The 20,584-nt window shown below is 35.5% G+C and overlaps 3 protein-coding genes across 4 annotated transcripts; 2 read left to right on the top strand and 1 right to left on the bottom strand.

Moving 5' to 3' along the window:
• LOC105165388 (protein SPA1-RELATED 4) lies at nucleotides 119-6,055 on the bottom strand. Its single transcript, XM_011084379.2, has 8 exons — nucleotides 5,150-6,055; nucleotides 4,467-5,075; nucleotides 4,167-4,324; nucleotides 2,739-3,705; nucleotides 2,509-2,655; nucleotides 2,064-2,375; nucleotides 1,656-1,715; nucleotides 119-558 (listed from the first exon to the last, which is right to left on the bottom strand). The coding sequence occupies exons 1-8, from the start codon at nucleotides 5,450-5,452 to the stop codon at nucleotides 382-384; spliced, it is 2,733 nt and encodes a 910-aa protein (XP_011082681.1). The 5' UTR covers nucleotides 5,453-6,055; the 3' UTR covers nucleotides 119-381.
• LOC105165387 lies at nucleotides 11,019-12,431 on the top strand. Its single transcript, XM_011084378.2, has one exon. It carries the CDS (start codon nucleotides 11,558-11,560, stop codon nucleotides 11,990-11,992), a length of 435 nt encoding a protein of 144 aa, XP_011082680.1. The 5' UTR covers nucleotides 11,019-11,557; the 3' UTR covers nucleotides 11,993-12,431.
• Nucleotides 13,889-15,371, top strand: LOC105165386 (cytochrome c oxidase copper chaperone 1). 2 transcript variants are annotated; one of them, XM_011084377.2, is made up of 3 exons: nucleotides 13,889-14,159; nucleotides 14,516-14,763; nucleotides 14,885-15,371. In XM_011084377.2, exon 3 carries the CDS (start codon nucleotides 14,922-14,924, stop codon nucleotides 15,162-15,164), a length of 243 nt encoding a protein of 80 aa, XP_011082679.1. In that variant the 5' UTR covers nucleotides 13,889-14,159; nucleotides 14,516-14,763; nucleotides 14,885-14,921; the 3' UTR covers nucleotides 15,165-15,371. The 2 variants fall into 2 exon arrangements, with proteins under 2 accessions (XP_011082679.1, XP_011082676.1); XM_011084374.2 differs by lacking the exon at nucleotides 14,516-14,763 and having other exon boundaries at nucleotides 13,896-14,159.

The following is a 20,584-nucleotide window of genomic DNA, read 5'->3' as shown; positions in this document are numbered from 1 at the left end:
TTGAACATATAAACACCAACGTTAACAAAAAAAGTTACTCCAAAAATATACATTGCACCCCTTAACGAGCAGTAATTTCTGTTCATTCATGACCCTGCAAAGTTTATAAGCTAAGAGAGGTATAACAGACATCAGATCAATCCAAATATGCACAGAACTGTAAAAATTACAGCATATACAAAGAAAAATCAATGTATAACACCTTCACGCATCTCAATCTCGATGGATCCGCTTTTCTCCTAATATTTATCTACAATATACTTGTACAAAAGATGAATCTCATTCTTCAAATTAAAATATCTCCGCTACAAACTAAGGCAAAAATTTGTTTGGGGCGATAACAAGTCGGTCGTGAATTACTCTGGATAGTACTTCACCAAATTAAGCCATCTCCAAAAGCTTAATATTTCCTACAGAGTTTGCAGCAACTAAGGCGGGAGACTGTCCACGCCAACACACGGATGAGATGAACTGTGCAGTCTCGTCCACTTCATCACCGGTTCTATTGAATTTGAACGAGAGAACGGGCATGGGGAAAGCCTTGTGGTAAACAACAACCTGTACGGTTGTAAAGTATCTCAGAAACAATTAGAGAACACATATGTATGCTAATTTTGAGCTCATGAGATTTCCTCAGAACATAGCAGCATCTAAAGGGCCAAACTATGCCAAAAATAGAAGCATCAAATGTTATTATTCCCATGCACTTTAAGAATTTACACTTCATAAGAAGGTCAAGAGACCTCAAGCTAGACAATCATGGTACCTTAATTTACTTGTCATTGATTAAAATGCAAGTTGAAGTGAAAACAAATTGAGGATGGTATATTTCAGTCGACCAAGTTCAAAGTACAAGTAATATAACTCAACTCTGGTTATCGGTAAAAGCTTTTTCACAGTGGACACTTTACATTCTCATGCCTGGCAATGATGCATCTGGTATCAACTCCACCAGGGCCATTATAGTTATTTCAGGATGTTTTCACTTCACTAATTTGTTCAATCTATCACATGTTCCTTTTTCTTACTTTCTTTTTTAGTTATTCACGATGTTTTTACTTCACTAGTTTGTAAACTGTAACATTTTTTATTGTTTTTATTTTTTCCTTTCTTCCTTGTCTTCCCCCCTCTAAGAATGTATTCACTATCTGAAAATTTAACAAAAAAGAGTAGCTATTGGGGATCGAGCTCACGAGCACGGTGTCATTATGCTGCAGGAGAATGTGAATAAACAATGACATACATGCAGCATACTCAACCAATTCCTCCTAGCTTTCTCATCTCACCGCCGCAGTATTGAAGGTTTCTTACCAGGGAACTGGATAGATCCCAAGGATGCAGATCTCATTTCTGTGGATCATTATCCAACCTAAAGTACACATGAACAGATAAACCTATGGAAAGGTTCACACGAGCACCGTCATTTGTGGGCCTCATAACTTTTCTTCTTTTATTCGGTTAATTTTGGTTCTGATATAGGTCAGGACCAAGAGGCAGTGAGGTGAGATCATCAATTTTAAGTAAAGAGTTGTGTTCTTACAACAGAGTACACCACAAAGCACATATATCCAGAACATATATAAGAATTATATATAATAAGAACAAATAGCTGGATGCACTAAGGAGTACCAACATAAAGTGACTATCTAAGATACCTCATTTGTTTCTGAGCCGGTTGCAATGTAACCATCAGATACAGACAAGCCAACAAAGTTCTGAAATACAGAGATGTCTATTGTCAGTCATCAAACACGACCACAATCTTTGTTGACAGAAGAGAATAAGAAAAATAGGCCACAATTAGGTCAGAGGGGAAAATTAGATGCAGTTGGTTATAAAAAATAAAAGTATTTAAGTAAAGTGAATAAAAATAGAGTGGGCAATCTTCATTATTTCTATATTTTAATGTATCATCAGCAATAAAAGTAATAGGATTATGAGCCTGCTTTTGAGTGGCAACCCCGAAAACCTTGCTGAGTAAATGCGCAAATTAAATATTCAAAAAGTGGGCACCGCATACATAAACTTAAGCAATTTTAAAGGAGGAGGGTGGAAGAAGATACCTTTACATTCAGGTGGCCTGTAAATGACTGGAGAGGAGAATCAAGAACTCTTGATGTGCTCATTGTCAAATCCCATAGCTTTAATGTGTTATCTGTTGATGCCGACACAAGAGTTGTTGAATCAATAAACTTCACGTAGCTCACTGTCCTGTTATGCCCAACTAGAGTACATAAAGGCATTTTTGAGTTACGAAGATCATAGTAATATATCCTATTCTCCGCGGAGCCAAATGCAAGAGAACGGCCAGAATCTGTGGGGAACTGAACACAGCAGACATTGGCCTTTGTCTTGATGGTGCCAACACTTACTCCCTGCAGTAGCAACCCATGTAAGAAAAACAACTTATTACACATCCACAATGTAATACACACAGCAATGGCAACTAGATGCTGTAGTACGTTTAGTTTCAAAGCTGACATCCACCAAGTGCAAAAATAGAATTGCCTGATTGATATTCCATAGCTTAACGGAACCATCATCGCTCCCACTGGCCAGCATTGTTGGATCTGCCACTGAAAAGTCAATAGACCACACACGCCGTTCATGTTCTCTCATTTCCTTGAAAATTTGACTTCTCGTAACGTCCCAAACCTAGATAATATATCAAGAAAATGAATGATGGTCAAGGTGTGAGAAACAAAAACAAAGACTTAAGGTTTTCAAATGTAATTTACCTGCACCACACCTTCAAAGTTACTCGAAGCAATTTGGCTTTTAATGTAGCTATTCCAACAAATGCTGCTTAGCTTTGATCTACTTGACATTTCAACCACAGGATAATGAATATCACGTTCTTCATTTAAGATTGAATTATACTCAAAAACTTTGATCTTCTTGTTTACGCCGGCAGTTGCAAAAAACTCCCCATCACGGTCAAAACTAAGGGAGCATACTAGGTTGGATGAATTTAAAAGATCTCCCTGCTTTAAGTCTGCCTTCACTTTGAGCTGACTAAAAGATAGATACTTGCATATCCCTTCTAGGAAGGTATCTACCCAACCAACTCGCCTAAGCTCAGTATACCGCTCTTTTGATGATGGGTTGCTGATAGAACTTCTTTCGGTTGCTACAATAGATCCTCTACCATCACTACTGATTGGAGAGGGTCTGGCCAATGTTCGGCATGTGGATTTAACAGCTCCGCGTCTTGTCAAAAAATAAGCAGCTTCCAATTTCCGGAAGTTCTTCATCAGCCGAGAACTTTTGGAGAGAACACTTCCTTGATTTGTAGCAGACATCTCTAACGTCTGATATTCATCTCTATGTTCGTTAGGTTCATCTGGCTTATTGATATACAAACCCTGCCTAATTCGCTTTCTGGACCCTGAACTACCAGAATCATCATCGTCCATTGTGTTCATTGAATTGGGGGCTGAAGCTGAGTTCTTGTCCGAATCCAAGCTTGAGCCTCCTTTTCTCCTGAGAGCTCCCTGCCGCTCTGTCACTTCTTCTATGTCAGAAGATATAACGGATACCGTCTCCTTCAAGCTATCTGCGGCAACCTGTTTTCTTTGCTGCAGCAGCAGAAGAAATTCCAGCAACAACTCCTGCTCCTCTATCTTTTCTCGAAGCTCTATAGCAGCTTCTCGTTCTTCTATGTCATCTCTTGGTTCATTCAAAAACTCACTTTGCAATAGCTCACTGTTAAACATAGTGTGAGAAAGTATAAGAATAAGCAATGAATTGACAAGACAAAATACTAACTGAATTAAAGCACATCCCTCATCGTCTAGAGACTCATAGAAGAAGTGTACTAGAAGAGACGTCAGCAAGAAATTACTGAATTGAGTGGTGAGACTGGCAGAATCAACCACAGAGAATAAATCAACAAAAGCAATTGGAAATTAATACAATCTGCTGATAAATGAAGAAACTTCATCTATTTATTATTGTCTAAATAATATTCTGAAAGCTTTAATCTCTTCCTATTTTAAACCATACATAAACTACCAACTCAAATAAGTCCATGATCAAAGGAGCACATAATCCTGCTGGTGAAGTAGGGTAGCAAGAATCTTTATCTACAGAAGGTAAGTAATGAAACAGAACCAAATATCAACTGAAGCTTCATTGGTCAGTCAACATGCTATTACAAAACTTACCTCATTTTAGGCCGGCTACTTGGCTCCGGATGTAGCAACCATAAGCAAAATGAAGCTTGTTTAGGCCACTTAAGAAGCATCTGTGGAGGGAGCACACGATGTCTCAAACTTGCCATAGTTGTGATTTTCTCTTCCAGTGAACCGAAAGTGCAAAATAGCTGGTCATAATTAAAAATCTATATCAATGAGATGTTTGAAATTAATGCAATCAAACTTTCTAATTCATCAAATTCTACACCAATAACCAGGGCAGCCAAGAAAAATAACTCCCTACAATTTGAGAGATCTTCCCTCACTGACCTCAAAGAGTAAGACACCAAGTTGATAAATGTCGGATGCATAAGAGCTAGGACCACCGGAAACCTCTTCCGGACTGCTGTACCAATTGGATTCCAAGAGCAATATTTGTTTCATAGGAAAAGAATGCTGCTTGTCTTCTGCTCTATCATTGCCAGTCGCTTCAGAGGCATGCATAGCCTGACCCGAGCATGATTGCAAGCAACTGGCCTCAGAGTTCATCTGTGAAGTTGCATTAACTGTTGTCCTTATGAGTCGAGAACCATGGGAATCTAACTGAGTTCCAGAGTTCTGGCGCAAATGTGAATCACAAGGCAAACGTGAAGCCGAGCCCGTAAACTCAGCCGTCTGGCTGTTTGATTCATGCTCCTGAGAATCCGAACCTGAATCTGAGCAAGAAGCAGACTCTATGAAAGAGACGCGGTTGAATGAGGACATGATGAAGCACGAGGGACGAACATTGTGAACAACAATTCCCTGAGAATGTGTGCGGTTAACTATATCTACAATTTGAGAAAATATGTGAATGCATTCGAGGGCATCAACTTTCCTTTCTGGATTATCCAACCACTGTCTCAAGCTAACATCTCTGCGTTCCACTGGCTGGACAAGGGACAAGGAGTCGCTGTGCCACCTTCCCCAATGCCCTCAACCTGAGTTCTGTGGTTGTTTATTGGCTGGACAAGGAGTCTTCCCGCTGTGCCACCTTCCCCAATGCCCTCAACCTGAGTTCTGTGGTTGTTTATATGTGGGCCCGGAGTTCTTTCCCTCCCTTTTCTTACAGATATCAAGCCAGAATCATGGGATGTATTGTTATCTGACGACCTGACAGTGCTTGCACGGCGAACTCCGCGATTCCTGTCCAAGAATGATGAAGAATTCAACCCCCTAGAACTATCAGACCTCTGCCACCCAGACTCGTGGGAGCCCTCCATAACTATCCACCTATCAGTACAAGTAAAAGAATCCCAGTATATACACAAACACATACAGAACTGCACAAGGATTTGATCCACGGAATCCCAACAATTTCTTTCACCGCCGCCATTTCGAATCAAGACCACATCATAGCCGCAACAATATTAGCACCCATCTGCTAAAGAGGGCACTCTCTCTCTCCTCTCTAGATTATGAAACGCCTCTAGATCATATAAACACGCCTCAAAGATTACCGTTAAAGCAGCCCTCCTCAATCAAATTCACCAAGTTAGCAAGAAAAGTTTAAAAAAAAAAAAAAAAAACTCTAATCACCCATAAAACGCGCCCCAGCCAAATCTTCCACCGTTTACAGACGGTCACACATCAACATATAGCTAGATGGAGAAAAGGAGACGAGAACACTTAGCAGTGCCCATTATCAACACGAGGGGGCGGGAGGGCAGAGAGAGAGAGAGAGTACAAAAGAACAAGAACCACACAAATAGATACTGTCAACTTTTTCCTCGCGCCCCAGCAGAAAAGGAACAGTGTGCTTTTTCCTAAGAGACCACAGCCTCATAAAAACTCCCCCACGCCCCAAGAATTTTTGTCAAGAAAAAACCAAAAACAGTTCAGGGAAGCTCAGACCATTGATGTTAAGGTGCATTACGTTACATTACATGTATCACAATGGATTTCTCGAATGTCAAAATCGCATCTTTCTTTATTACATTACAAGTTATTTCCTATTATTATATTAGTTTTTCAGAAATCTCAAAAGGGTCCCCGATTTTCTACAACCACAATCATTCCCTCTACTATTCCAATATCTTGTACACGTCGACGTGGCTCATTCACATCCTCAACCTCACAAACCCTTTTCACAAGAATAAGGGGTAAATTCGAAATAGGAACATTTCCTATTCAGGGCTTTGATTCTGTAAAAGCATTAATTTACTTCCCGGATGTGGCCCGTAAGGATCTTCAATTTCCAATGACAATCTCAGAATTCGCAAGATGTCAAATTTAAATTACAAAATAGTCGTCTTTACAATAACATGATAATATAATATATTAAGTGAAGCTTTAGATCGAACAGCAACCCAATTTGCTGATGCAAAGCGCACAGGAAAGGGACGACTAAGTCAAGTTATTGGTGGGGTAGAAATCTTTTACGTTGACATTAATCGACAAATTTTATTAGTTAGTGACGGGTAGGACTAGCCATTACTTCGATATCATCATCCCAAAATTAGGATTTACACCACTGGCAAAACCCTAATCATAATGTTGGCGAGAGGATGGTTGATCATCTCAATCAAGAGAAGTTACTATCGGACGAATATTATAAATACTTGCCATTGATTCATCTGTAAAGTATGAAATTTCATTTATTTTTGCCATTGAAGGTCATATTTTCATTTGTGAAACATTCACGGAACAAGTGATGAGTGTTTTTTGTTTTTAATATATACATATATTTTATTTGAATTTGGTCACTACCATTAATCAAGATACGTTCCCAAAACCATAAATCACTTATAGAGTACTTGCATATTGATGTAAACCCCTACATCATTGTTATATATTTCAATCTCGGAAATTAGATCATTTTAAGAACTCTTAATTTAAGTAAAATCACATGATATGTTCCTAACCAACAAAAATTAGAAGTATGATTTGTAATTACACTAATTTTGGGGGGAATAGTTGCAATTAGTTTCATACTATTTCAATATATTTTTAAAATATTGGTTTTCATTTTAACCCTTTTTTTTTTGGTTTCCATTTGAAGGTTAACCCTTTAGATCTTGGGTCCAAACGGCGGCGTAAAATTGCAGCTGCGGATTTCATGCCACAATAAAGGAATCAAATTTGATTTTATTAAATTAATGGGAATATATTTGCTATGAAATTAATTGTTTTTTTAATTTTTATTACATTCGAATAATAAATATATTATATTTGATGTATAATTAATTTTAATAGTAAATAATATTACTAAACTCGGTTCGAATTAAACTTTCGCCTACAAAAACTCCCGGTCGCCGCAGAAAACCCCACATACATATCATCAAGGAAAGATCAAGATCAACGCTAACCAACGGCCGCTGGGGCTTCCTCGTATTGAAACGGCGCCACTGTTACAGTCAGTTTAGTTTCTTACATACTCAGTCGCAGCCCGGTACTTCTCTCCATTGCCCAGCTGGGCCAGCTTCAAATTCACAAAGGATCGTTTATCAGACCGCCTAGTACGCAGCTTCATTGTCAACCAGAGATTTCATAGAGTTCACGTCCACGCCAAAGCGATTATCGCTAACATCACCCAAATCCAGGTTCTCCAAAACGTCGAATTCGAGGCATGAAATGTGGTGGTGGGGATTCCCATCATTGGCGGGGGTGGTGAGGCCGAGATACTGAGACGCGGCGGAGGGGACGAAAACGAAGGCCACCGCGGCCGGGCAGGCGGTTCTTGGTTGGGGTGATGGAGAATCTGAAGGATGTGGAGACGGGGAAAACGTGTCTGGCGGGAAACAGGGCTCTGGCGGCGGAGAAAGTGGTGGTAGTGTCGATTAGCCGAATGACGCGGGAATCTATCATTGCTGTGCCGACGAGTAATTGGTCGTCGGGGAAACTGTTTCAGAGCAAGTGTGAGGTGGAAGACACAGAGTTTGATCAGTAGTACAAACTAGAAAGTAGGAGAGGAGTGGTTGCCATCTTTATTTTGGGGAAGATGAGTGTGCATTTTTGTAAAGAAAAATAAATAAAAATCAAATATACAGATGAATTTGGCGATCGGGAAAAAAAAAAAAAAAAAAAAAAAAGGTTCTTTCGGGTTGGTGGAATGGGCCGAATTATTTGAGGTGTAGCCCACTACACATTAAGCAGATGAAACATTGGTTCTCATATTCTCCTACTCTTTCATATGATTTGAATATTGACATGGTCAAAATGTTAATATGTTACAATATTATCTACTTTCTATACTTAGTACATTCAATCTCCATTCCACCCTATTCACACTCTTAATTCGGGGTGTAAATGAGGCGACTTAAATTTAATCTTTTGGTTCAACCTCAAGTTTGAGTTTGAGAATTGTATTTTAAATTTGAATTCGAGAAGTTAATAAAAATAAGCTCGACCTCAAAGCACCGCGTATAAAAAAACTTGAGCTCAAACTCAAGCTTAAACTTCTGAGTTTGTTTCCTATAGAGTTGAGCTCAAGCTCGAACACATCAACACATTTTTTAAGTTTGAGCTTGAGGGGGAGCAATATCGTGAGTGCATTTATAACGGTGAGCCAGTATTTGCAATGTTGCGATAGAGAGTAGTTGTTGGTTGGAACATGAAAATTTAATTAGAGGACACGTAATTTAAGAATTGAAAAATTTAGAAGTCGAACGAACAATTTGTACTTTGCTAAAAACTACCCAACTTCCTTGGCTCATGAGCTAGTCTAGTTCAACTTATATCCCTAGTCTTGATAATGTGGCTTATAATTTTACGTCACTAAAAATAATAAAAAAATAAAAATAAAACTGAAAACAAAACCAAACGGCCCGTCAATTTTATCAGTTATTTTCATATTTCAAGAGAGAACAGACGAACACCAAAAAAAAAAAAATCCGTAATATTAACAAACATTATCAAAAACTTATTTCGTGTATAATATAATAATGCAGAAACTCCAATAATACAAATTTAATGATGTAAAACAACATTTCAACTGAAAAAATAGATATTCTTGAATTAATTAAGCATAAACCCAAAATCTCAATATCAATGAATTGAAACTTTTAATAACATTTAAATAATTAAATAGTGTCGGCAACAACCATATCCAAAACAGTAGTCAACCATCATTGTCACCCATGACTGGATGCCCCATTTTCATATGGGTCTAAAAATGTGACTCTATCTTTAATGACCCCAACGACCAATTATGACACCCTTGCCAGGTTTCTCAATTTGATTTTACACCTAAACTCCAATTATTTATCTATTTTTTCAAACAATTATTCCTAATTTATTTAATGTATATATGGTTGATAATCTATAATTTTTATAATTAAAAGGACATTGATGAGTAATTTTCTTCAAAATTTAGCATTCAATTAATACCACTTCGTTTCTAGACATGTATTTTCATTACTTCATTAATATCGTATTTTTCTTACATCTCAATCACACTATTTTGTAAATTATATATATTTTTTATATTTTACGGTGCAAAATTGACTAGTCTGAGATCCAATCTACTTGCTATATAATGGGGTGTTTGTAAAAATTTATGATTTTCGAGGTATTTAAGATATAAAAATTAGGATAGTTTGAAGTATTGTTTATACGGTAAAAGATGATGTGGTAGTGTTTCATACAAAAACTAGTGTATTATCAGCTTATTTATGAAATTACCTAATTATTTCAGCATGTGAATATATTTTAATCGTTGTTGGGATAAAATATTTTTATAATACATAAAAAATAATTATGACAAAAAAGTCATTAAAGTCTTTTTTCATTGAAGCATTCAGCTCGTTTTAACTTAATTTAGAAGAAATATACGTAAAACGTTATATTTTCAACAACCTTATTTGGAAAGTATTTGGAATCTGTAAAGAAAAGGATAAATTACATTTTGTCACTTGAATTACGCTTGTTTTTATATTTTACTATTAATTTTTTTGATAACTTATTATTTTAACTTTACGAAATTTGTATTTTGTCATATATAATTATTTTTTTGTTAATTTTTCTGCTGAAAAGTATCACATGTTGTGTATCTATAAAAAAACACCGTATTATATAGTTTTTAGATATCACATATGCACAGTATATGATATTTTTGCAATAAATGATAAAGTGTAAAATTTTATAAAATTAAGACAATAAGTTGATAAAAAAAAATTTAATGCTAAAATATAAAAACAATCATAATTTGAAAGGCAAAATATAATTAACTCTAAACAAAAATACTATACTATAATATAATTTGATGGGAATAATGAAAAGAGATGGGCCCATTTCTTTTTGAAGTTTTCAACACTTGAATCCTCACCATGTATTTGGTCCCATTGATTCTTTAATATCTTATCTTGTGTTATTATTTATTTATATTGAAATAATTTGATATTTTTAACCTAAAGTCCTTTTAATTTTCATTTTCAAAATAATTTGATATTTTTAACCTAAAGTCCTTTTAATTTTGATTTTCAAAATTGAATCTAACATCTTTGAAAATAAAATATTATAAAATTAAAATTCCATCAGAATCACTAATATTGAGTAATGTAGTTGGTGAAATTGAAACTTCATAACAATTCAAATACTATCGACGTGTGGGTATTATTCTATTATAATAGTAGTTTTTGATTGGTTTTAGATAAAGGTAAAAAATAATATCAAATTATTTGATATTCGATTGAAATTAATCGGTAAAAGATTATTGGAACTCAAATTGTTAAGCTTAAAGAATATGATGATTAACATTTTTTAATATGCTTTAATATTAAAATTATTTATTGTTAAATTTAAGGTATCATCCAAACATAACCTCAGTGTATTTGTTAATAAGTAGTTTTAAATATGTTTTATTACTAATTAATTAGCTGTAAGAAGAGCCATCCACCAAACCAAAGCATTAACGGCAATATCCACACCCAACACTTTCTCCTTTCGTCGTAGTGTTTAACTTTCTCTTCATACCTCTCCGGTTAATTCCCTTTTGACATTTCATCACTTCTCCACCTATTTTCGGACCCATACACCTCAGGTTCTGGACCCAAGATAAATTTCTTGGATCTCTCACTCCATTTATTGCAATCATCATATTTTCGCAGAAGCCTAAGCCTGGGATCCGGGAGTAGGCTCTTGGCGAGGTACTTAATCATCATTCTACATCCAATTTCTTTATATAGGAAGGTTGTTCTTGGTTTGGTTCAATTATGTTGAGTGAATTCATGGTTTGCAAGTGGGTTCATCTGCTCTCGTTGAAATGTGCATTGATAAATAGGATTGAGGCTTGCAAAGCGAGTCGGAGTTTATGATGTTCAAAGTTTTCATTATGGAATTTAAGCAAACGGTTGATGCGGGTTGTGCGTTTCTATCCTAAAAATTGAATATTGTTTGGTAGAAGACAAGGAAACAGCATCTGTAGTATCGTTTTGGAATGATCAATGGTGTCCTCGGGGTTCTTTCTTATTTGTCTGGTCCATTCGTTAGTGGCCTTCACTTGTGGAGCCCTGATGATGTTCTATAGCGATGAGGTCTTTGCTTTTAGCCATGGTAAAGACCATGCTAGTAAGCTTTTGGGCTCAACTCCCCATGATCAGCTGTTAATCCGGACATCGGATTCTTTTTCGGGCTTGCTTCTGTGTGCCGTTGGGTTTCTCTTGTTCATGGTGGCTTTTGTGAGGGACAGGGAGTTTCATAGCTTTTTTGCCAAAGGCTGTGTGCTTCTCCATGTTGCAATGGCGATTTGGAGGATTTACTTTGAGAGGAAGGTTGAAGTTCTTGGCCACGATTGGCTGAGACTGGTTGTTGGGGACATTGCTTTGGGAATTTCGTGGGTTCTCTTTCTCGTGTATTCGTGGAGGGAGAAGTATGATTAGTGCTGGTTGGAAAGATGTATAATGTTTATTAACGGAACCATATGGAGATGGAATGCCTACGGAAATAGAAATCCGCAAGAATATTGATTTCAAGTTTTTCCTACTGAATTTGATGCTATACTCATGAATCTTATCCTACGGAAGGTGGGGAACATTCGAATGAATGTGTCTTCTTCTTTTTCTTTTGTACTCAAAAATCTCTTCCGGCACAGTGGTTGAAGTAGGGATTTTCAGGGAAATGGATCTGTTTCAGCAACCAAAAGTTCGGAAGTTCGTTTGTTAGATCCAGACTTTAGTATACAGTTGTAACTTTGGTGAGATCATGAAAACTTTTTCCTCCATTGTCCAGCGTTGGGATATAAATTTGTCCTTGTTACATTCGTATGGTTTAGTTTTCTTGAAAGAGCAATAATATGTGCAATTTCCATTTCCTTGTTTATATCCTTTTCGTTTTTCATGTATGCTTTGGGACATGCACCATGTTGAATGCATCCTTAAAATGCTTGACATGGTGCAAGCAAAGAAATTAACTTCTGAATATTTGTCTGTAAAATAAAATAAGACTACTTAGAATTGGTATGCATCTAATTTCTAAGTGCAAAATTTGAGATTGATTCATGTTATACTATGCATCCCCTCTCTTGCTTCACATGTGCCAGCTTGTTCTACTCTGTCTGGTAAAGCTTCTTTTATCGTTCTAATTATTTCTGTATTATCCCATGTTGCTGTTGTCTAGTTATCGGCAAGAGGATGTCAATCCATAATCTTGCCAAACACCAGAACTGTGATGGTCTTCATCGCGGTCTATGGTTACTGACTTCAATTGCATGTCTTCCAGAAACTACAAACATGTTTTTGTCGTTATGTTTTCCCTTATGTTCATTGTCTTGGTCTGCCCCTTGATTGGTTCAATCAGGGTACGTGAAATCCTCAATTTGATTTTTGTTTGTGGAAATACTGAAGTAGAACAGACCCTTCTTGTAGTAGGTTGTTTCTTGTACATTTTATCATCCCCAATTTGCTGATTACTTGTCTTAAGCTGTATATTGACATGAGGACTACTATGGAGTCCTAGAAGCTGCAAATTTGATTGGTCATTGATGCTTCAGTGTAGATTAAAGAATGATCACAGTGGTAAAGGTAATTAACCCTCACTTCTGAATTTTGATCTTATGCTGTGTGCCAATGAGCCGGGACAGGGGAAGAAAGAATTAGAGGGACATACTTTGATATTCCATCGGCATATAGCGGCAACGTATTTGCTTTTCGATGTGATATGTATCGAGTTGGTTTATATCTGAATTAATCATATGTTATGATTAGTGTACAGGTCAAAAATACTAACCAATACTCTTGCGAGTAGAAGTTTTTCAGCTGTATCTAGACTATACTGTACATGATTTTCCTGCAAAGTGCAACCTTGCTCTGTTGGAAGATATTTTAGGTATAAAGGATTAATATACCAACCCAGTATCCCAGATTGGTAGGTGTGGGCCGGTCCCAATCGGACTTGGGCCTGGCTTGATCAGCCCATTTTATTGGGCCAATTCAGTTTCTGACTCAGCGAATTGTGCATTTTTAATGATGTTCTCACGTACGGATCACAAATGGAAATTATGAATGACTTATAATCTCCAACATATTTTTGTTCTAAAAGAATGTAGTTCCAGGTTAGAAACACAAGACTTCCACATCAATTGTAGAGTAACTTATTAAGTTGTTTTTTTAAACTCCAAGACCTCCTTTGCTAAAAGTTTTCAAGACAAGAATGTAAGACTTATTAATCAAATCAAATAATGATTTGTACCTCAATGATGATCATTGGGCCGATCATGAGTCGGTCCGATCCATAGTTCACCTTGACAGCATGGTAAATGGAAAATGAATCTTGTGCGTATCGCAGTCAGAATTGTCCTAAATCGTAATACTAACAAAGGATTCAATCAATTACCCAATTCAAATTATAGAAATGGGAACTTCGATTTCGTGGGACCTAAAGAAGTAAATGCAAACTAGAAGCGGGATTGATAAGCAACGGTTTTAGGTCGAGCAACACATGTTGAAGTTGCGGCAGACAACGATTCTAAAACCCCAGTTCTTACAGCCTCCATTTCTGAATCGACGACATCACCTCTGCTGTCCCTTTAGGTTTTCCGAAGGAAAGAAGGTAGGTTTCTTTACTTGCATATTCTATTTCTCGTAGGGTTTGTGGTTTGGGATAGTGTGTTTAGAGTTAAATCTTTCCGCTTTGATTTGGGTTTTGTTTTCCAATCGTGATGAATTTCAATGTCGGGCTTTCTTCACAAGCTAAACTAAACATGCAAGATATGATATTGTTTCAATAAATAGACATCGAAATTGCTAAACTTTTATGCTTCTTTCGTCATTGAATATATTAAAAAATAAATAAATCTTTATGGTTGAATTTCGGAATCTCCACTCCTCGCAGTTTTAGCCTTGATGCCTCGTTATCGTCTGTTGTTATTGTCTAAGTGAGCAGTTGATATGTATATCATTTTACAGGTTTACATGTTAATGGCACGAGAAAATCCTCTTCACATGATTGCTCAATGGCCTTCCTGATGAAATCCTGCCTCTTGATGTCTTTTAGTTGTCATGATCCGACAGTATCGTCTGAACTTCATGGTTGATGTATAGATGTGGAAATGACCGTTTCTTTTTGTCAGGATTGGGAAAACTTATGTCTTTCTGTATGTAGATGCCGATATTTCGTAAGATTGAGTATCTGGATTGCAAATTCTCTCTGAGTGGTAGTCTTTCTTGCAGTTTCTGCAAATTGAGTCTATTTTATGGTTGCTTGCTTCTCTCACTGAACAAATAGTGCAAACTTCTTAACATTAACATTCTTTACCTGTTCATGTGTATTGGTAGCTTCTCTGAATACGGTATTCTTCTGGGACTGGTGACGATGGGTGGATTATCAATACAGAATTCTTCTTCCATCGTCTCTCTGCAATCACAGAAAGATCAACAAGGGTCCACTGCTGTGACATCTGCCCCTGATTCAAAGCCCAAGAAGAAGATCTGTTGTGCTTGCCCTGACACCAAGAAGTTGAGGGATGAGTGCATTGTGGAGCACGGCGAATCCGCTTGTGAGAAATGGATCGAAGCTCACCGGAAATTTCTTCGTGCAGAAGGCTTCAATGTTTGAAATCAGTTTGTTACTTTTCTAGTCGTTTTTGATGGTTGGGAACAATGTAATTTTGGATATAACCTAAGTTTTCAGGGATGTTTCTTCTGCGGAAGCTAGTCTTATTACAGATTAGAAATAAACAAGGTAGTTCTTGTTTCCAATATATCATTCTTTGCAGACAGTCTATAGTTCTGCAGGTTGTGCCATCATTTCTTTCTCATTGAGCAAATCCAGTGAAAATCCCTGTTATTCACGTGCTAAAATAAAGAATTCTTTTTTTCCCCAGAACTTAATTGCCATCAGCTTGAATTGATGCAGCATGCACCAAGGTATTAAATCCTCAACCCATTGTCTGTCGAATTCGAATATTTAATTGCACTTGTTTCCTTGATACGTTGTGTTGCTACTGTAATGAAACATGTTGACGCGAAACACGTTTTAGTTTCTTGATAGTCTTGTTTCTTTTTAAGGAAGTTTAAAGAATATTTCGACAAAAACGATTAAACTAAAGAAGAGAACAGAAGCAGAAGTATTTAAGACACAGAAATTAATTCATTAATAACATAAACTAAGACAGACCACAAACCATTACATAGTTGTGAACCGCAGAGGGATCACAAACTGACCAGGACAACAGACGCCAAAGGACACATTACAACCTTATTCAGAGACCATGATTATTGTAACTAATCATAGGTATGTGCCCTTTCCATAACTAGTATAAGAGTTTCAGTGACCACAGGTGCAGTCGGTGCAGGCGCAGCTGGTGCCACACTTGCACTGGCCATCATGCTCAGCCACCACTGAAGCATCCATCACCACCGTCTCCGTGTAGCTGCAAATCAACAAAAGTTAACTCTCATTCAACCACACAAGAACAAATGCCATATTCTTGGCGCTAGAGCCGTTAAGCAGTAAAGGTTACATACCTCTCTTCAGTAACAATGAACTCAGTGGCGTACCCCTTCTTCCTGCAGTTTACAATAAGCAAGAACCTATTACATTCAAGAACCAGAATTTTACATAGTATCCTATGAGCAGCGAGACGGGGACTTACACGCACTGGCTCTTGTCAGAGCAGTCGCAGTTACCGCACATGTCCGACATGATTGAGTGGTTGCTGCTAAAGTAGATGCAGGAAACTAGAAACTGGAGAAATGTTGTTTGCTGCTGTGTGTTCAAGCCCTCTGGTGAAGCTAGTATTTATAGGTGGAGAAATAGTGGAAGTCGACGTCGAATAGGCTTGAGAGAAGCACACGCCTCCGGTAAAATTCAAAAAGATGGAGGGAAATGGAATCTTGATAGTGGGAGGGGATGACTTGCTATCCTCCTCTCATGTCAGCTTTCTTTCTTTTTTAAGAAAAGGGACTTTCTTCTTGTACATTCTATTAGTCCAATCTTAGAAGTCATTAAAATTTGCAGCAAACATTTGTTCTAGGGGTACCTTACAGTCGAAACATGATGCTTCAACTGTAAAATTATTTAAAATTTTGAATTGTATCATTGCTAACTGTCATAGTTTTTCATCCACTCCATATTTGAAGGGCTTTCTATTTTCTCAAGCACAATGGATAAGAGACCACAGACCGGGCGATAGAAATAGTTTAGCATCAACTTGACAAATTTCTTTTTGGGATAATTACATCACCTCATCCAAAATTTTATATAATTATACATAAATTTTTTATAGCTAGAAAAATTACAATTAATATTTTTGAAATTTATTTCTATCTTACAAATAAATCCATCTATTAGTCAAAATTCATGAAATATGTTAATATTAATAAAAAATTAAATGTAACTTCCCTTACACATATCCGCATACTAATACATGTGGGGAAGGAAAATTCCGTTAGTTTTGCTAATATATGTATATATTCATTGAACAGAAAGAAAATTCATGAATATTATGTATAATTTTTCAAACTACATAAAATTTATGTATAATCACAATAAATGTAATGAGAGGGTAATGTAATTATCCCTTTTCTTCCAAGAAAATAGCCATTCTCGAGAATCAAATTGCAGCACAAAACATCCGATCGCAAGAGTTCTTTTCATTTTTTTTTAATTTCTGTACAAGAAAGATGCCTTATCTTTTGGACTCATACAAGAAAGAAATCCCAGAATCTTCATTCCTTTTATTTTGTGTCATTTTACATTTTCAGTGGATTGTACAGAGAAAAAAAAAAGAGGTTGATCCTTGATCATATATATGCCTGCCGCTGAATTTTAAGCCAACCAAGTGTCCGGCCAGCTTTTTCAAATATCAAAAGAATATATATGTGAGGAGAATTGAGTTCTGGATTGGATAAAATTATTTATTCCCTACTCTTCTTCAAAGTTGAAAGAAGCATATCAGTTTTGTTGTACCAAAAATTTGGAACAAAGACAACATATTGCTATTCTTAGCCAATGGAATACGGTTTTGTTTTCTCAGCTGTAAGCCTACAAAGCTTATGGTCATTGTAATCGTATTCGGAAAGTCTTGATTATAGCTTGTCGATATTTAAGTCTCTAAGTTATAAGCAAAGTAATTAGGAAGGTCGTAAAAGTATTCAGATGGCAGAGTTATACCTGCGGTATGAAGCGCGATTATTTACAAATTTCTCTCAACTGTTATATTTTATGTAAACTATGACATTAAAATGATTCAAGAATCACGAACGATCATACATATTAGGATTTAAGATGTACCGGGGTGAAAACCTTGAATTAATAAAAGGAAGTTAAAATTTATGTGAAGCTTATAAATACTATGTGAAGAATTAGACACCTTATATTTTATGATTTTTCTCCATCTGTTTATCTTGTAGAGAGTAATAAAACAATGGTTGTGTCCATTCCTACTATGAGTACACGTATTAGTTATTGCAAGTAATAAAAAATAAATTAAATTATTCAATACTTTATTAATATTGATTCATAAAAATTTATTTAAATTCGATTTCATAAAAAATTTTGGAAAAAGAAAGGAAAACCTCTGAAAAAAAAAATTTAAGTCAAGGGGTCGATGCGAGCTTAGCAATTTTAAACATAACAAACTAAATTTGACTAAAAATTCTTTGTTTGATAAACCTTTAAATTTGGATCGAGCTCGATTCAATTAGTACCAAATAACTCAACCAAAGCTTGTTTAGTCTGATTAAAATTAATTTTGAATTTGATTATAATTCTAACCAAATCAATTTTAAATGTAAATTTTTAAATTCGATAATAATTTAATAATGTGTCTAGCTCAATTCAAAAAATTCATAGCTCTGATTGCCATTGTTGTGCCTAATGCACCAAGCCCCTCACTCACCTAACTTCTTTGGAATTGGGCTTGCGTGTGACGAGGTGCATGCTATTGTTTTTTGTAGTCAAATTACCCCAACTCAACTAGAGTTGGCAGATGAGTAGAGTTGGTTTGCAAAACTCAACTCAAGTTTTTAAATTTGAGTCGAACCAATTCGAACTCGATTTAACTTCATATTCAATATTATATCAATTTCATATACAAAATTAACTATATCAATTATAGTATTTTATAATTTTTTAAATATTTTATAATATATTTTAAAGAGTTTATAAACTCACCCAGATCACTTTCTAAAACGCACCGGATTTGTACGAGTGATGAGTGGTATTCTATTTTGTAGTTTTATTTTGGGTACTGAATATAGGCCTTGATCACCTTGTGACCAGATAATTTGATGGGTTGGGTCACTATGAGATAAACTGACCTCCAAAAAAGCCCATCTATCCAAAAGAAAGGCGGATCGGATTCTCCAAGTCCAACAGAAGAAACCTCTACTGTCGATCCAACACTAAAAAGGGAGTTCAACAAAAATTAGCATTCTTTGCCAGCGAAAAGAAAAGATTAATGACACCATTTACCAATAATTATGACGTAATTATTTTCTTGATGGAATTCATCCTGTCGAAATAATTAACTATTTCGAATTTAAATAATTCACAAGTAAAAAGTTGTTGATTCGAATGAGTTCGACACAAGGCCTTCGAACTTAGATTTCTGTAAATTTGTAAGGGATACTTACAAAAAATACGTTGACACGTCAATATTTAAATTAATAAACAGTTAGGAGAAAAATAATTATGAGTGACTTAAAAGCAATAATAAGTAGTATAATGAGAGTAGAATAAAAAAGGAACAGAGGAGTTGGTGTAAATGTAATTAGAGGGACAGGCAAAGGTCCTAAACAATAATGATAATCCATTAAAAAATGGAATTGCTTGCCACAATCGAATTGCTGCAGTATTCTTTTATATTATTATTATAATATGATGTGATACGATTGTCATTATTAATTCACTCATTCTTACCCCATTTCTTCATGGCCGTATTATTATATTTTTGCCTTTTTATTCAATTTTAATTAGGTTTGTGGCACATTGTTCTTACGTGGATATAATAAATAATTTTTATATTTTAAAATATTATAATAAATAAATTTATATATTAAATTAAGTAAAAAATAATTTATGTAAAATTTAAAAAGTTAAATAAGTTATTTATCCTTTTTTAAATAAATGTAAGTTTTATTAATAAAACAAGATCGTACATTATTTATCTTATTAGTTGAGAGATATTTTCAACTTCACAAAAATTAGTGTAACGGTATCATAATCATTATTTATGAATGTAAAAGAATCACTTTATATATATATATAAATTAGTATAGACAAGAAGAAATCAAATATGACTTATTTTGGCCATCTGTTTTGTTCGTGAGTTGTGACGTGGAAAGATGTAAACTAATTTATTCTTGATTTAATCAGTCAAAATTCAACTCCTTTTTTTAGTTGGTCAGGACGAGGATATATTGGTTATAATAATGAAAAATCAAAATATTCTCTATAAAGGAGAAATACTCTTGCAGGTTAAGGGTTTACGTATTTTTAACCTGTGTTAGATCGCACTTCAATTGATTCGTTGCTCTCAAAATTATGATTATTGAACATTTTGTATTTAAAAATTCAAGATTACATCATATGGGCACAAATACAAATATTGGTACTATAAAGGATCTATAATTATTTTAGATCACGTCACGTCATTATCACTCACAACAAAGCATTCTTCATATTCCGTTCTATATCATTTGAACTAACTTAATCATTGAAAGATTTTCGCTGGGAGTTTGGGGACTACTTATCGAGTCTAATGATATGCTCTTCTTTTTTCATGTTCCAAAACATTTATGATCTGAAGTATATTCCGAACGACCTTAATCCCCTACTCGGATCAAATCTTGTGGATTATTCTTTGCAGGACAAAGATAAATAATAAAGAATGAATCGTGCTAAAAAATGACGTGAAACTTTAAAACATATATGTATAGCGATTACAGAATTTTAGGCTGCACTTGGATGGGAAGAAAATCCTTTACGTGTGATTGGATATTCTAAATTTAAAATATTTCAAATCATTCATT

This window comes from Sesamum indicum, linkage group LG6 (genome assembly GCF_000512975.1).
Source record: "Sesamum indicum cultivar Zhongzhi No. 13 linkage group LG6, S_indicum_v1.0, whole genome shotgun sequence".
NCBI classification, from domain to species: Eukaryota; Viridiplantae; Streptophyta; class Magnoliopsida; order Lamiales; family Pedaliaceae; genus Sesamum; species Sesamum indicum.
This window is presented reverse-complemented; position numbering and strand designations above follow the sequence as displayed.

What these genes read in the sequence shown, in the direction of transcription:
- LOC105165388 (XM_011084379.2), bottom strand. Translation starts at nt 5,452, where the DNA reads ATGTGTTTGTGTATATACTGGGATTCTTTTACTTGTACTGATAGGTGG. An exon ending in GTGGCACAGCGGGAAGACTC is followed by an intron (nt 5,076 to 5,149) that starts CTTGTCCAGCCA and finishes GACTCCTTGTCC; the next exon opens with CTTGTCCAGCCAGTGGAACG. An exon ending in CAGGCCACCTGAATGTAAAG is followed by an intron (nt 1,716 to 2,063) that starts GTATCTTCTTCC and finishes TCTGTATTTCAG; the next exon opens with AACTTTGTTGGCTTGTCTGT.
- LOC105165387 (XM_011084378.2), top strand. Translation starts at nt 11,558, where the DNA reads ATGGTGTCCTCGGGGTTCTTTCTTATTTGTCTGGTCCATTCGTTAGTG.
- LOC105165386 (XM_011084377.2), top strand. Translation starts at nt 14,922, where the DNA reads ATGGGTGGATTATCAATACAGAATTCTTCTTCCATCGTCTCTCTGCAA.